Source organism: Coregonus clupeaformis, chromosome 24 (assembly GCF_020615455.1).
Source record: "Coregonus clupeaformis isolate EN_2021a chromosome 24, ASM2061545v1, whole genome shotgun sequence".
NCBI lineage: Eukaryota > Metazoa > Chordata > Actinopteri > Salmoniformes > Salmonidae > Coregonus > Coregonus clupeaformis.
The window spans coordinates 11,525,866-11,539,357 of record NC_059215.1 but is presented as its reverse complement, the minus strand read 5'-3'; the positions used below and the strand labels follow the sequence as shown (position 1 = coordinate 11,539,357).

Below are 13,492 nucleotides of genomic sequence, written 5' to 3'. Positions count from 1 at the left end.
ACCTGTGTGTGTGTGTGTCCCACTTCCTTCATTTCACTCAGCTCATTTACTGATGAATATTCAAAGGCAACAAACATTCACAGGCAACAAACACAAGTGCAGGATGCTGGCAAGCAGTTAAACTGTACAAACTACAGGTGTGGAAAGGAGATAACATCCTGCCTGGATTGTGTGATTTGAGACAGTCACTGAGACTACAGTATGTCTGATACTAGGCCCCTGACTGACACTGAAACTAATGTCCAGAACATCTGCCTGCATGGAGGTACACAGTGCTGCTGTGTAATGGACGTTCAACGTCAAGCTTTGAGGAGCTTCTTTATTACAAGTTTTAGCTCACCCTCTTCGACTGCATCTCCTGCACATGAAGGCTACTTTGGTACGTGACATATGAATGACAGTAATATAGACAATATAATTAACCTTTATCAGCTATGTCCAAAAATATAGTCACTGTAGAAAATGAAATAAGAAAGGGAAAGGAAATACTGACATGACAAAAACATATGAAACATAATAAAACCCTGGTAAGCAGGTGTGATGAAGGTTGTTTGTCATATCTAGCATCTTTGATTGCAAAAAACATCACTGGGTAAAAAGTGGCCATTGTCAACAACTTAATTTAAATTGGGAAAAGTTTGTTTAGTGAGCGTTTTAAATGGAGAGAGCGTGCCAATTTATTATGCATGTGATAACTGCCCAATGAGCGACTGAAAGTTGTTTTGTGTAATCGAAAGTAGCCTGTTTTGCGTTAAGTTCTATTACATAGTTTTTTAAATATTTAACAAACTTCTGTCTCTCGCTGTGTTTGTAGTAAGCAACTTCTGTGGATTTGTGGACGCTTGCTTCAATGGAATCCCACCAAGTGCTTCACTTGCAAGGACGTCTGACTGAACGCGAGCTGATTGGCTTCAGCCTGGAAAGATCCCCGCCTCGGCGTTGCCTTGTACGGGAAATGGAACGGGGCGTCCCTCTGACGTAATGGTAAGATACAATTTATCGTATAAAGATGTGTTCCCCTCAACAACATTTGGACTGCAGAGCAAAATAACTACTGGAGATGACGACCTACCACTTGGAATACAAACACTGCTTAAAATACTAGTGGGTTATAACAGGTAAGGAACCACTCACCTTTCAGGTATTGCGGTCAGTATGATATTACATTTACTACATTTAGCAGAAGTGCTTATCCCGAATGACTTACAGGAGCAATTAGGTTTAAGTGTCTTGCTCAAGGGCACATTGACGGATTTTTGACATAGTCGGCTTGGGGATTCGAACCAACGCTCAACCACTAGGCTACCTGTCACCCCTTATTACAGTGCATTCTGTAAGTTAATGTAATTACGCTACTGAAATGAATTTCCCTTGCTATTTACTTTAGGATTGACATTAAAACCATGTTATCCTGAGATGCATACATTTAAAAAGGCATACATGCAAAATACCTTAGAACTGGAGAGACATGCCATCCACAGGTGATTGGGAGGGCAATTAAAAGTTAGGAGGAAAATACTGTATATTTGACAGTAAATTGCTGCAAGAGAAGTCAAAACAACAAATCATCATAGTGTATACTGTTATTTAGTTATAAGCATGCTACATGCACCTGTCAGCATGCAGTGGCTTACCTGTTGATACAGGTAGGAGGTACTACAGGTGCTTCCACATAGTTCCTCTGATGTTCATCTTCTGTGTCGTAATCTAATGCACTGCCAGCTACACTATTTTTAAACCAATGTACTAGTCAGACAGAAACATACTAGTGTGGCTACATGGACAAAGACTTAAAGTTGCAATATGTAACTGTTTGGGGACCTGACCAAATTCACATAAAAATGTGTGTTATAGATCTGTCACTCTTCACTGAAAACAAGTCTAAGAAGCAGTAGATCTGTTCTATGTGCGCTATTTCTATGCTTCCCGTTAAGATTTGTTGTGTCTTTTACTTTCGGTTTTGTACACCAGCTTCAAACAGATGAAATACAATATTTTGGGTCATGTCAAATATATTTGACAGCGGTTTAGATGGTACAATGATTCTCTACACTATAGTTGCTTGTTTTGTCACATAAACTAAAATTAAGCAAAACTGTTAGAATTTTAGCAATCAGGAAATGGCGGAGCGATTTCTGCATAGTGCATCTTTAAGAGTCTCCCTGACTTTAGTTGTGCTGACAGACATTCAAATCAGTCTTTTACCTTCAGTGGGGGATCTACACTCCTCTTCCTTCATGGCCTGAGTCCATGATCTGAAAGCCAACCCCCTCAGACATTCGGTGTGTTTTAAAACTTCAAGGATCTCCAGGGGCGTGTTCATGATGCTGATTCTGTTGCAAAACATTTCTTAAAATAGAAGCAAATGGAACGAAACAGGGAGGGACCTACCTGTATTTGTCTAATAGAAACTATTGTTTTAGTTGCAAAACGGAACGTTAATGATGGCTAAAGATCACACCCCTGGTAATGGAGATTTCTCAGAATCTACCGGCGGGGTCAAGGAGGTAAGGATTACCTACTACACGTTAGGAGGAAGGGCACAGTTATGAAAGTTATGTGGCTTGTCCTGCACGGGAGGGGGAATCTGGCACCTGAAGTGAATTAATTTCATGCCTTTAGATGAGACCGATTTGACAGTCCTCCATAACCTATGCAGGGATTGGCAACCAAGGGGTACAGGATGTCCACTACAAATTCATGACTGTAGATTCTAGAAGATTCTAGTATCTCTTACAGTCAGCTCACACAGGCCCCCGCATGGAGCTCAGCCTTATGATAACAGCCTCTAAAACTCAGTCTCTGAGCCTGGACCTTACCTGCAGGTTAGCCATGGAAGTGAGTATCCAGACGGACCAGATCTCCGCCGACTCCCTGCCTAACATTAACCCCCTGGTGGGCACCTACACTGGCGAGTTCGATGCCTACTTCTGTCAGATCGCCACAGCACCTACAACCACTAGCCCCGCTTCTGTCCATGAGTCGCCCTTCAAGCTGGATGACTTCCAGATTTACAGCTGCTACCCTGGCACCTTTGCACTGAGCTACTTTGATGAAGCCCTGTCTTCTGGTGGCTCTGAATATTTAGGCAGCCCTGCGTCGGCCCAGTCTCCCTCTACCCCAGGCTTCCAGCCTTCATCGGATTGGGCCTCGGCCTCCTGCCCCTACTCTCCCAGCCCGGGCTGCTGGGTGGCTGATAAGACTGCATTATCACAGACATCCTCTTTCTTCACCTACGGCCCCGGCTCAGTGGAGGATCTGTCTCCTCTGGGTCAGCCACAGCCCCAGCTGGCTGAGCAAGACCACTTCTCTCTTGGCCTGGAGCAGCACCCCTCCCCCCTTTCCTTCTCCCCTCTAACCCTGGAGCCAGGCAACCTAGATGACTCTGGCTTCATGGAAGGTAGCATGTCGCTGAAACCGAACAGCCCTACTGGAAACGAGGGTCGCTGTGCTGTCTGTGGGGACAACGCCTCCTGTCAGCACTATGGGGTTCGTACCTGTGAGGGCTGCAAAGGTTTTTTCAAGGTGAGCAGCTTTTTCCTCTCTTCAGTCAATTTATTTCATAAATTGGTGTAAATGCATTTTTCATGCAATGCAAACACAATTCATACACTGCTCAAAAAAATAAAGGGAACACTAAAATAACACATCCTAGATCTGAATGAATGAAATAATCTTATTAAATACTTTTTTCTTTACATAGTTGAATGTGCTGACAACAAAATCACACACAAATTATCAATGGAAATCAAATGTATCAACCCATGGAGGTCTGGATTTGGAGTCACCCTCAAAATGAAAGTGGAAAACCACACTACAGGCTGATCCAACTTTGATGTAATGTCCTCAGTAGTGTGTGTGGCCTCCACGTGCCTGTATGACCTCCCTACAACGCCTGGGCATGCTCCTGATGAGGTGGCGGATGGTCTCCTGAGGGATCTCCTCCCAGACCTGGACTAAAGCATCCGCCAACTCCTGGACAGTCTGTGGTGCAACGTGGCGTTGGTGGATGGAGCGAGACATGATGTCCCAGATGTGCTCAATTGGATTCAGGTCTGGGGAACGGGCGGGCCAGTCCATAGCATCAATGCCTTCCTCTTGCAGGAACTGCTGACACACTCCAGCCACATGAGGTCTAGCATTGTCTTGCATTAGGAGGAACCCAGGGCCAACCGCACCAGCATATGGTCTCACAAGGGGTCTGAGGATCTCATCTCGGTACCTAATGGCAGTCAGGCTACCTCTGGCGAGCACATGGAGGGCTGTGCGGCCCCCCAAAGTAATGCCACCCCACACCATGACTGACCCACCGCCAAACCGGTCATGCTGGAGGATGTTGCAGGCAGCAGAACGTTCTCCACGGCGTCTCCAGACTCTGTCACGTCTGTCACATGTGCTCAGTGTGAACCTGCTTTCATCTGTGAAGAGCACAGGGCGCCAGTGGCGAATTTGCCAATCTTGGTGTTCTCTGGCAAATGCCAAACGTCCTGCACGGTGTTGGGCTGTAAGCACAACCCCCACCTGTGGACGTCGGGCCCTCATACCACCCTCATGGAGTCTGTTTCTGACCGTTTGAGCAGACACATGCACATTTGTGGCCTGCTGGAGGTCATTTTGCAGGGCTCTGGCAGTGCTCTTCCTTCTCCTCCTTGTACAAAGGCGGAGGTAGCGGTCCTGCTGCTGGGTTGTTGCCCTCCTACGGCCTCCTCCACGTCTCCTGATGTACTGGCCTGTCTCCTGGTAGCGCCTCCATGCTCTGGACACTACGCTGACAGACACAGCAAACCTTCTTGCCACAGCTCGCATTGATGTGCCATCCTGGATGAGCTGCACTACCTGAGCCACTTGTGTGGGTTGTAGACTCTGTCTCATGCTACCACTAGAGTGAAAGCACCGCCAGCATTCAAAAGTGACCAAAACATCAGCCAAGAAGCATAGGAACTGAGAAGTGGTCTGTGGTCACCACCTGCAAAACCAGTCCTTTATTGGGGGTGTCTTGCTAATTGCCTATAATTTCCACCTGTTGTCTATTCCATTTGCACAACAGCATGTGAAATGTATTGTCAATCAGTGTTGCTTCCTAAGTGGACAGTTTGATTTCACAGAAGTGTGATTGACTTGTAGTTACATTGTGTTGTTTAAGTGTTCCCTTTATTTTTTTGAGCAGTGTATATGCATCTCCATTGCTAGCCTGAACTTACATAGCTAAGTGTTTTTTTCTGTGTTTTTTGCAGCGTACTGTACAGAAGAAAGCCAAATACGTGTGCCTTGCCAACAAGGACTGTCCAGTGGACAAGCGGCGACGGAATCGCTGTCAATTCTGTCGTTTTCAGAAGTGCCTGACAGTAGGCATGGTGAAAGAAGGTGAGCCCAGCACTTCAGATCCATTTTACTACCACATCTCTCACCATAACTACTGTTTCTCTCTCAGTTCTCAGTTGCTAAGACATTATTGACCTTGTATCCATTTCTCTCTCTCGAAGTTGTGAGAACAGATAGCTTAAAAGGTCGAAGAGGTCGTCTGCCCTCCAAGCCAAAAGAAGCCCAGGACCGATCGTCCGCTCGGTCTCCAGTCAATATCATTGCCTCTCTTGTGAGGGCACACATTGAATCAAACCCCAGTGTTGGGAAACTGGACTACTCTAAGGTAAGGACTACTGCAAATTCTCCATTGTGGTCTGTCTATTAGGACTTATTGTTTTTTGGGGTTTAAGGTCGCTGTTGGTACTCTTTCTAAGGATAGAGCATAAACTGAACAAAGAGAATGCAGGGCATTCCCCTAATGGAACTTACTTTTCTCCTTCCTTTCTAATTCAGTATCAGGAGACTGTGGCCAGTCTGTCAGAGAAAGCGGAAGTTGGTGACGTCAAACAGTTCTACAACCTCCTCACGGCGTCCATGGACGTGATTAGCAAGTGGGCTGAGAGCATCCCTGGGTTCACCGCCTTCTGCTCCAAGGACCAGGAGCTGCTACTGGAGTCAGCCTTCGTGGAACTGTTCATCTTGCGACTAGCATACAGGTAAGAAGAACCAAATGGCGTCATTGTAAAAAATGTAAATGCTCCAGAAGACCACCTTGCATATAAAGAGCCATAGCTGTGTTGTATTGACATTGGTCACTGTACTGCTACGATTATTCAGTACATACAATATGAATATGACTGGATTGATTGCACCCACAACACACTGTGCAGATATTTTAGCAGCAACAATCATTGGTTAACAAAAAATATTGTTAATCATCCTATTTATAATATCTTTCCAAGGACCAACCCTGAGACACACAAGCTGATCTTCTGCAACGGAGTGGTGCTTCACCGGATGCAGTGTGTACGGGGCTTCGGTGACTGGATAGACTCCATCATGGACTTCTCCCAGAGCCTCCACCGCATGAACCTGGACGTGTCGTCCTTCTCCTGCCTTACAACCCTGGTCATAATCACTGGTGAGAGCTCAACCCACCTACACATACACACCAGCCTGTCTGGCTCTGTTAACAGAGACATCACACCATAATCCAGTACAGTATGACATTGCAACATAGAGCCTGCAATCAATCTTTATGCTCACCCTGACCTGAGCTGCCTGAACAAGCTGGATATACATAAATCTTGATACACAGGCCTACATAATGTTATTGTGTTACAGAATAATGATAAATGTCCTATTTTTGATGCTCTCTCTGCTTTATTTAGTCACACTCATGCCTTTTCTGTCTCCTGATTCCCCATAGACCGCCACGGCCTGAAGGAGCCCAAGCGGGTGGAGGAGTTCCAGAACCAGCTCATCATCTGTCTCAGAGATCACGTCTCGAGTTGCACCTCCGACTCCACTCGGCCCAACTACCTGTCCCGCCTCCTGGGAAAACTGCCCGAGCTACGGACTCTCTGCACCCAGGGCCTGCAGCGCATCTTCTATCTCAAGCTTGAGGACTTGGTTCCACCACCCCCCATAGTGGACAAAATTTTCATGGACACTCTGCCTTTCTGAGAGCGAGAAAATACTATATACAGAGTGTGCTAAAGCGACAAGAAATGATGAAGCGATCTCCCTGTTTGAGTAGGGACAAACGAAGGAAACTAGGCTCCCAAAGACTTTCTGACATGAAAGTGCTGAATAATACTATGTCTTAAAAGCTATGAAGCTATTCAAGCACTATCATATTTGAGGAAAAAAGGACCTCTTGTTCATTAGCAATGGTCATAGTATTGTGCTAAAAGGATAATAATGGACTTGTTTTTCATTTCAATAATAGTTTTGTGTTTTAGTGCAGTATTTCAGACGTACAGTGGGGAAAAAAAGTATTTAGTCAGCCACCAATTGTGCAAGTTCTCCCACTTAAAAAGATGAGAGAGGCCTGTAATTTTCATCATAGGTACACGTCAACTATGACAGACAAAATGAGGGAAAAAAATCAAGAAAATCACATTGTAGGATTTTTAATGAATTTATTTGCAAATTATGGTGGAAAATAAGTATTTGGTCAATAACAAAAGTTTCTCAATACTTTGTTATATACCCTTTGTTGGCAATGACACAGGTCAAACGTTTTCTGTAAGTCTTCACAAGGTTTTCACACACTGTTGCTGGTATTTTGGCCCATTCCTCCATGCAGATCTCCTCTAGAGCAGTGATGTTTTGGGGCTGTCGCTGGGCAACACAGACTTTCAACTCCCCTCCAAAGATTTTCTATGGGGTTGAGATCTGGAGACTGGCTAGGCCACTCCAGGACCTTGAAATGCTTCTTACGAAGCCACTCCTTCGTTGCCCGGGCGGTGTGTTTGGGATCATTGTCATGCTGAAAGACCCAGCCACGTTTCATCTTCAATGCCCTTGCTGATGGAAGGAGGTTTTCACTCAAAATCTCACGATACATGGCCCCATTCATTCTTTCCTTTACACGGATCAATCGTCCTGGTCCCATTGCAGAAAAACAGCCCCAAAGCATGATGTTTCCACCCCCATGCTTCACAGTAGGTATGGTGTTCTTTGGATGCAACTCAGCATTCTTTGTCCTCCAAACACGACGAGTTGAGTTTTTACCAAAAAGTTCTATTTTGGTTTCATCTGACCATATGACATTCTCCCAATCCTCTTCTGGATCATCCAAATGCACTCTAGCAAACTTCAGACGGGCCTGGACATGTACTGGCTTAAGCAGGGGGACACGTCTAGCACTGCAGGATTTGAGTCCCTGGCGGCGTAGTGTTTTACTGATGGTAGGCTTTGTTACTTTGGTCCCAGCTCTCTGCAGGTCATTCACTAGGTTCCCCGTGTGGTTCTGGGATTTTTGCTCACCGTTCTTGTGATCATTTTGACCCCACGGGGTGAGATCTTGCGTGGAGCCCCAGATCGAGGGAGATTATCAGTGGTCTTGTATGTCTTCCATTTCCTAATAATTGCTCCCACAGTTGATTTCTTCAAACCAAGCTGCTTACCTATTGCAGATTCAGTCTTCCCAGCCTGGTGCAGGTCTACAATTTTGTTTCTGGTGTCCTTTGACAGCTCTTTGGTCTTGGCCATAGTGGAGTTTGGAGTGTGACTGTTTGAGGTTGTGGACAGGTGTCTTTTATACTGATAACAAGTTCAAACAGGTGCCATTAATACAGGTAACGAGTGGAGGACAGAGGAGCCTCTTAAAGAAGAAGTTACAGGTCTGTGAGAGCCAGAAATCTTGCTTGTTTGTAGGTGACCAAATACTTATTTTCCACCATAATTTGCAAATAAATTCATTAAAAATCCTACAATGTGATTTTCTGGATTTTTTTTTCTAATTTTGTCTGTCATAATTGACGTGTACCTATGATGAGAATTACAGGCCTCTCTCATCTTTTTAAGTGGGAGAACTTGCACAATTGGTGGCTGACTAAATACTTTTTTCCCCCACTGTATGGCTTTGAGTGTGCACTAATGATTTATTCTGCAGTAAAAAACAGACAGGCCATGGACCAAAAGCAGACCGCGCCATTAGTTAACTGAGTCTCTACATTAGATTCTGATGAACAAGCGTTAGTGCACTTTCAAAATAGTATCGGTCATTACATTTCACAGGCCTTATGACTGCATCATCTTACTTTGTTTGTACATTATGCCTTAGCTAGATGGTATTTTTAAGATTCATGTTCAAGATTTTACTCTTATTATCATTGTGTTATAGCATAGCCACAATTAATCCACTGCAGTAAACGTGTTACAATCATAGGGAAATGTGAGAAGGGTCCCTGATCTTGTTGAGAACTACCAATTGCAGATAGTGATGATTATGCTTTGTCAGTGATGTGTAAATATCACAGAAATATGTCAGCTATGATTGAGCAGCCAGAACAAATATTACAACCTAATTATGTTTTTTGCATCTATGAATGTTATACACTGAGTGTACAAAACATTAGGAACACCTGCCTAATTTTGAGCTGCCCTCAGAACAGCCTTAACTCGGAGCATGGACTGTACAAGGTGTGGAAAGCGTTCCACAGGGATGCTGGCCCATGTTGACTCCAATGCTCCCCACAGTTGTGTCAAGTTGGCTGGATGTCCTTTGACTGATACACATGGGAAACTGTTGAGCATTTTATCAAAATTTTACAATACACAGTGCAGGATCATGTTACAAATATTAACCGCCATGACAACACTAACAATCTTTTGTACAAACAAACATACAAAACTATTTACATACTGTCAGGAGTCAATTATTTGAGTACACAAAATGAGATTTACATGAAGGAAGTTTACAAGAAAAAATATTCTACGTTCTCAGAAAATAAAATGTTGTCACCCACCTCTCCCTTACCATGTAGGTCCATGGCTTGGTCAAGAGTTGTTCATATCTGATAAGAGCTTTACATAATACATCCCATGCATCAACTGTATTTGCCCGAGCTTTGTTTATTGTTTATCACGGCAACCGATCGCTCTATACGAACAATATCTTGAAAATATGATAACCATGTTTGAGGCAAGAGGATTGTAGGGGTAATCCAAGCTCTAAGGATAACCTTTTTTGCTGCTGTTAACCCCGCATAAATTAGTATTTTCTGAACCAGTTGCAGTACAAATGAAGAGTAATCGAATAAAAAGGTGGATCTTTGTTCACAGGGAAACCCATCATTTTTGTGAGGAAATCTGACAAATTTGACACCACAGGACATTCCCAAAACATATGCATTAGTGTTCCAACAGCATCTATCACAGATTGGAGTAGGAATCCGCTTCATCTTAAAACGTCTAAATGGGGTTGCATAACTTCTATGTATAAGCTTTTAATGTATAAACTGGTGTGCTGGGTTTTTAGGTAACAAATACATTTTCCCAAACGGTATCCCAGTTCAGGTCGTGCCCCAACCCCTCAATTTCAGTTGTAGTTCTTGACGCACTCAAAACCGGTGTACTGGCACCTATTACCATACCCCATTCAAAGGCACTTAAATCTTTTGTCTTGCCCATTCACCCTCTGAATGGCACACATACACAATCCATGTCTCAATTGTCTCAAGGCTTACAAATCCTTCTTTAACCAGTCTCCTTCATCTACACTGATTGAAGTGGATTTAACTGTTTGACTGCTAGGTTTTATGACACCTCCACTGTGGGGCTCTATACAATTACTTCCCTTCCCCCAGTCGCTCAAGTGACTTATTTCAACAATGAATAGTGAGACATTCTCACTTTCAAATATGTACAGTATGCCTCAATTGCTGAGTGTAGACTACCACTTCTGGCGGGTTGCTACAAAGGTAATCCTATGAAGAGACCATTCATGAAGTACAGGTGCTCCTTACATAGGTCAGCAGTAATTTTGAGAATCATCTGGGTATTATTGATAAGTTATCAATTGCCCAAATCAGGCAATAAGCATTGTGGGGGGTGCAACTGCTAAGATTGAAGAAGTTGCTAACCCAGTGACGCTAGACTGAAGACAGACAACTCCATGGGGAATGACTGGGGTTTCACATGGCCTTGTGGGAACACAAACTGCTATGGCCTAATTTTGTCACCATGATTTGCACCAACAATAGTGCACAGAAATGTGTGTGCAAAGAGAGACATGGGCTGCAGTCAGACTCAGAACATGTAGCAAATGCAACCTGTGAGGAAACTTCTGAACACATATTGCATCCTAGTGGAGTTGATAAAAAGTAAATCCCTTTAAAAAGTTTGATACAGATCTTACTCAATGCTCCATTAGCTTGGTTACCTGCCAGTCACGCAGGTAGTTTCTTTCAATCCAATAACCGCTCTTATTATTATTATTATTATTATTATTATTATGATGATGAAGTGATGGTTTCAGGGCAATTACATAATAGCTGGGAGCTGTTACAGCCCTGTATGTTATATTCAGACAAAATGTGATTAAAGCTGCACTAGTCAAGTACAATACAATGTATACTGTCTGTCTGTATAACTACTGCCCAGTTCAATTAACTATAAAGAAAAAGGGTCACCTTGTCCATTAAGGGTCACCTTGTCCCATTTAGCTATTCCTACTGCATGAATATGTCCCATCTGTATGCCTTAACAAGGCTCTTAAATTAAGAGACAGGTGGTAGTGACTGTATATGTGCAGGTATTTTAGTCTCCAATTGTCTGATATTGAAAAACTACTAATCCTGACCAGATTCTGGTTCAATATGCCTCTCATACCCCAAGGACAGTGTTGGGAAGGGGTGCGTGTTGAGCAGGGAGGCAGTTTTAGCATGATGTGCAGATTAGGAAAATCACTGTCTGGTATGGAAACCCAATATGAACATCTTAAAGGCATGGCAACTTTATAATAAAAAACACCAACACTCATCCAGCAAGAGTAATTGGATAAAGTCACTATCACACACTCCGATTACAGTAGTTATGTGAGCGATGGCATGCCGTCGTTAGTACCCTACCCTTTGAGAAAGAAGAAAAACATGAATGATAAAACATGTGATAAATAAATTCCTAAAGAGCACATGGAGAAAACTGGCAAATCATGGATTTACAGTTGTCTCCAGAAAGATCAAATTACATGGCCACTCCAGATCAGACCCCCCACCACCGACTGACTACCAACCATGCACTGTTTTGGAAATAGGGCGGCTGTGAGAAGATGATAATGTTACAATTATAAAACAAGAGTGACAGGGAGGCTTGGGTTCCAATTGCAGGCGACAAGTCTTGGACGCACGCCTGAAACTTGTTTGCGGCAGGCACATCCCCCAGGCAGCCAGCAATCCCAGGCATGAGGAGGTCAGGGGAAATCACATACCGGACACAAGAAGTCCGGTGAAATAAAATAAAGCCAGGGCCTGGAGAAGTCAGAGGATAATGTAAGAGTCTGCAGGGAGGCTCACTTGGTGAAATAAGCATACCTAAAATCATGGAGTGATTCATGTTCTCTACATCTGTAAATTACAACATAGAACAATTTTATCTGCAATGATTGAATTCCAGCTTTAGTCATAAAGAAATGTGGGCTACACGTCATGTGATGAGAGATGGGAGGCATTGGCATTTGATAAAATGCACCCATTGCATTCTTATCCAGAGGTGGCACCAATGCTGTAGTCTCATGCTAGGAGTAGGCCTACCAACAGACACTGCATGTTCAGATTCAGCATAGAGAAACGATTGTTGCTGTTTTTATCTGTTTGATATTTTTAAATCATCTGTCGGTTTATAGTTACTGAAGACTATCACCGCTCCCAGCTCTACAATACTCCGCTTTCGCCACTTACGTATTCCTGCGTCCCACAGCTGTGCAAAACGAGCACGCCCCTTCTTACTGGGTATGAAGGCTTTCACTCCAGCCCTAAACAAATGGTGTGAAATGGCTAGCCAGTTAGCGGTGCGCGCTAGTAGCATTTCAATCGGTGATGTGCTCTGCATCGTTACCTATCGCTCTTGTGGAGCGATAGGTAACGATGCTTCTAAGGTTGACTGTTTTCGATGTGTGCAGAGGTTCCCTAGTTCAATCCCAGGTTGGGGCTAGAGGGACGGATTCAACACTGTTAAATTGGTGCAGTGACCCAGACCACTCAGTTGGGGTTGCTGCGGAGAAGGTCAAAGGGGGGTGAGTGTAACCGGTATGAAATGGCTAGCTAGTTAGCGGTGCACGCTAGTAGCATTTCAAATGGGTGACGTCACTCATTCCGAGACCTTGAAATACATTTTTCCCTTGCTTTGTGGAGCGATAGGTAACAATGCTTTGACGGTGAATGTTGGCGATGTGTGCAGAGGGTCCCTGGTTCAAGCCCAGGTTGGGGCGAGAGGGACAGAAGACAACACTGTTACACAAATACACCTGAATCAGCCAATCAAGATCTTGAGGAGCAGGGCCCAGATTCACAAAACCTTAAGAAATATCTTCTTAACTGCCATTCTCCCCTTAACTATAGACTTAACTTTCTTCTTAAGCAAAGTTGCTATTCCTCAAAAAGGTTATTGGAAATGTTCTTGCGCCATTTCTTTTGTTTCTCCTTAAGTAAAAAGTTAAGAAGAAATTAGATTCTTGAAA

The 13,492-nt window shown here is 43.8% G+C and overlaps 1 protein-coding gene across 1 annotated transcript; it reads left to right on the top strand.

Annotated features, from left to right (window-relative positions):
• Nucleotides 1-1,046: 1,046 nt before the first annotated feature.
• On the top strand, nucleotides 1,047-7,345 carry LOC121537425 (nuclear receptor subfamily 4 group A member 1-like). The gene is made up of 7 exons (XM_041845061.2): nucleotides 1,047-1,118; nucleotides 2,826-3,525; nucleotides 5,235-5,364; nucleotides 5,484-5,647; nucleotides 5,818-6,020; nucleotides 6,267-6,445; nucleotides 6,734-7,345. The coding sequence occupies exons 2-7, from the start codon at nucleotides 2,833-2,835 to the stop codon at nucleotides 6,988-6,990; spliced, it is 1,626 nt and encodes a 541-aa protein (XP_041700995.1). The 5' UTR covers nucleotides 1,047-1,118; nucleotides 2,826-2,832; the 3' UTR covers nucleotides 6,991-7,345.
• Nucleotides 7,346-13,492: the final 6,147 nt, after the last annotated feature.

Excerpts from the sequence above, each read along its gene's own strand:
- LOC121537425 (XM_041845061.2), top strand. The coding sequence starts at position 2,833 with ATGGAAGTGAGTATCCAGACGGACCAGATCTCCGCCGACTCCCTGCCT. Across the intron at positions 5,365-5,483 it reads AGTAGGCATGGTGAAAGAAG|TTGTGAGAACAGATAGCTTA; the intron begins GTGAGCCCAGCA and ends TCTCTCTCGAAG. Across the intron at positions 6,446-6,733 it reads AACCCTGGTCATAATCACTG|ACCGCCACGGCCTGAAGGAG; the intron begins GTGAGAGCTCAA and ends GATTCCCCATAG.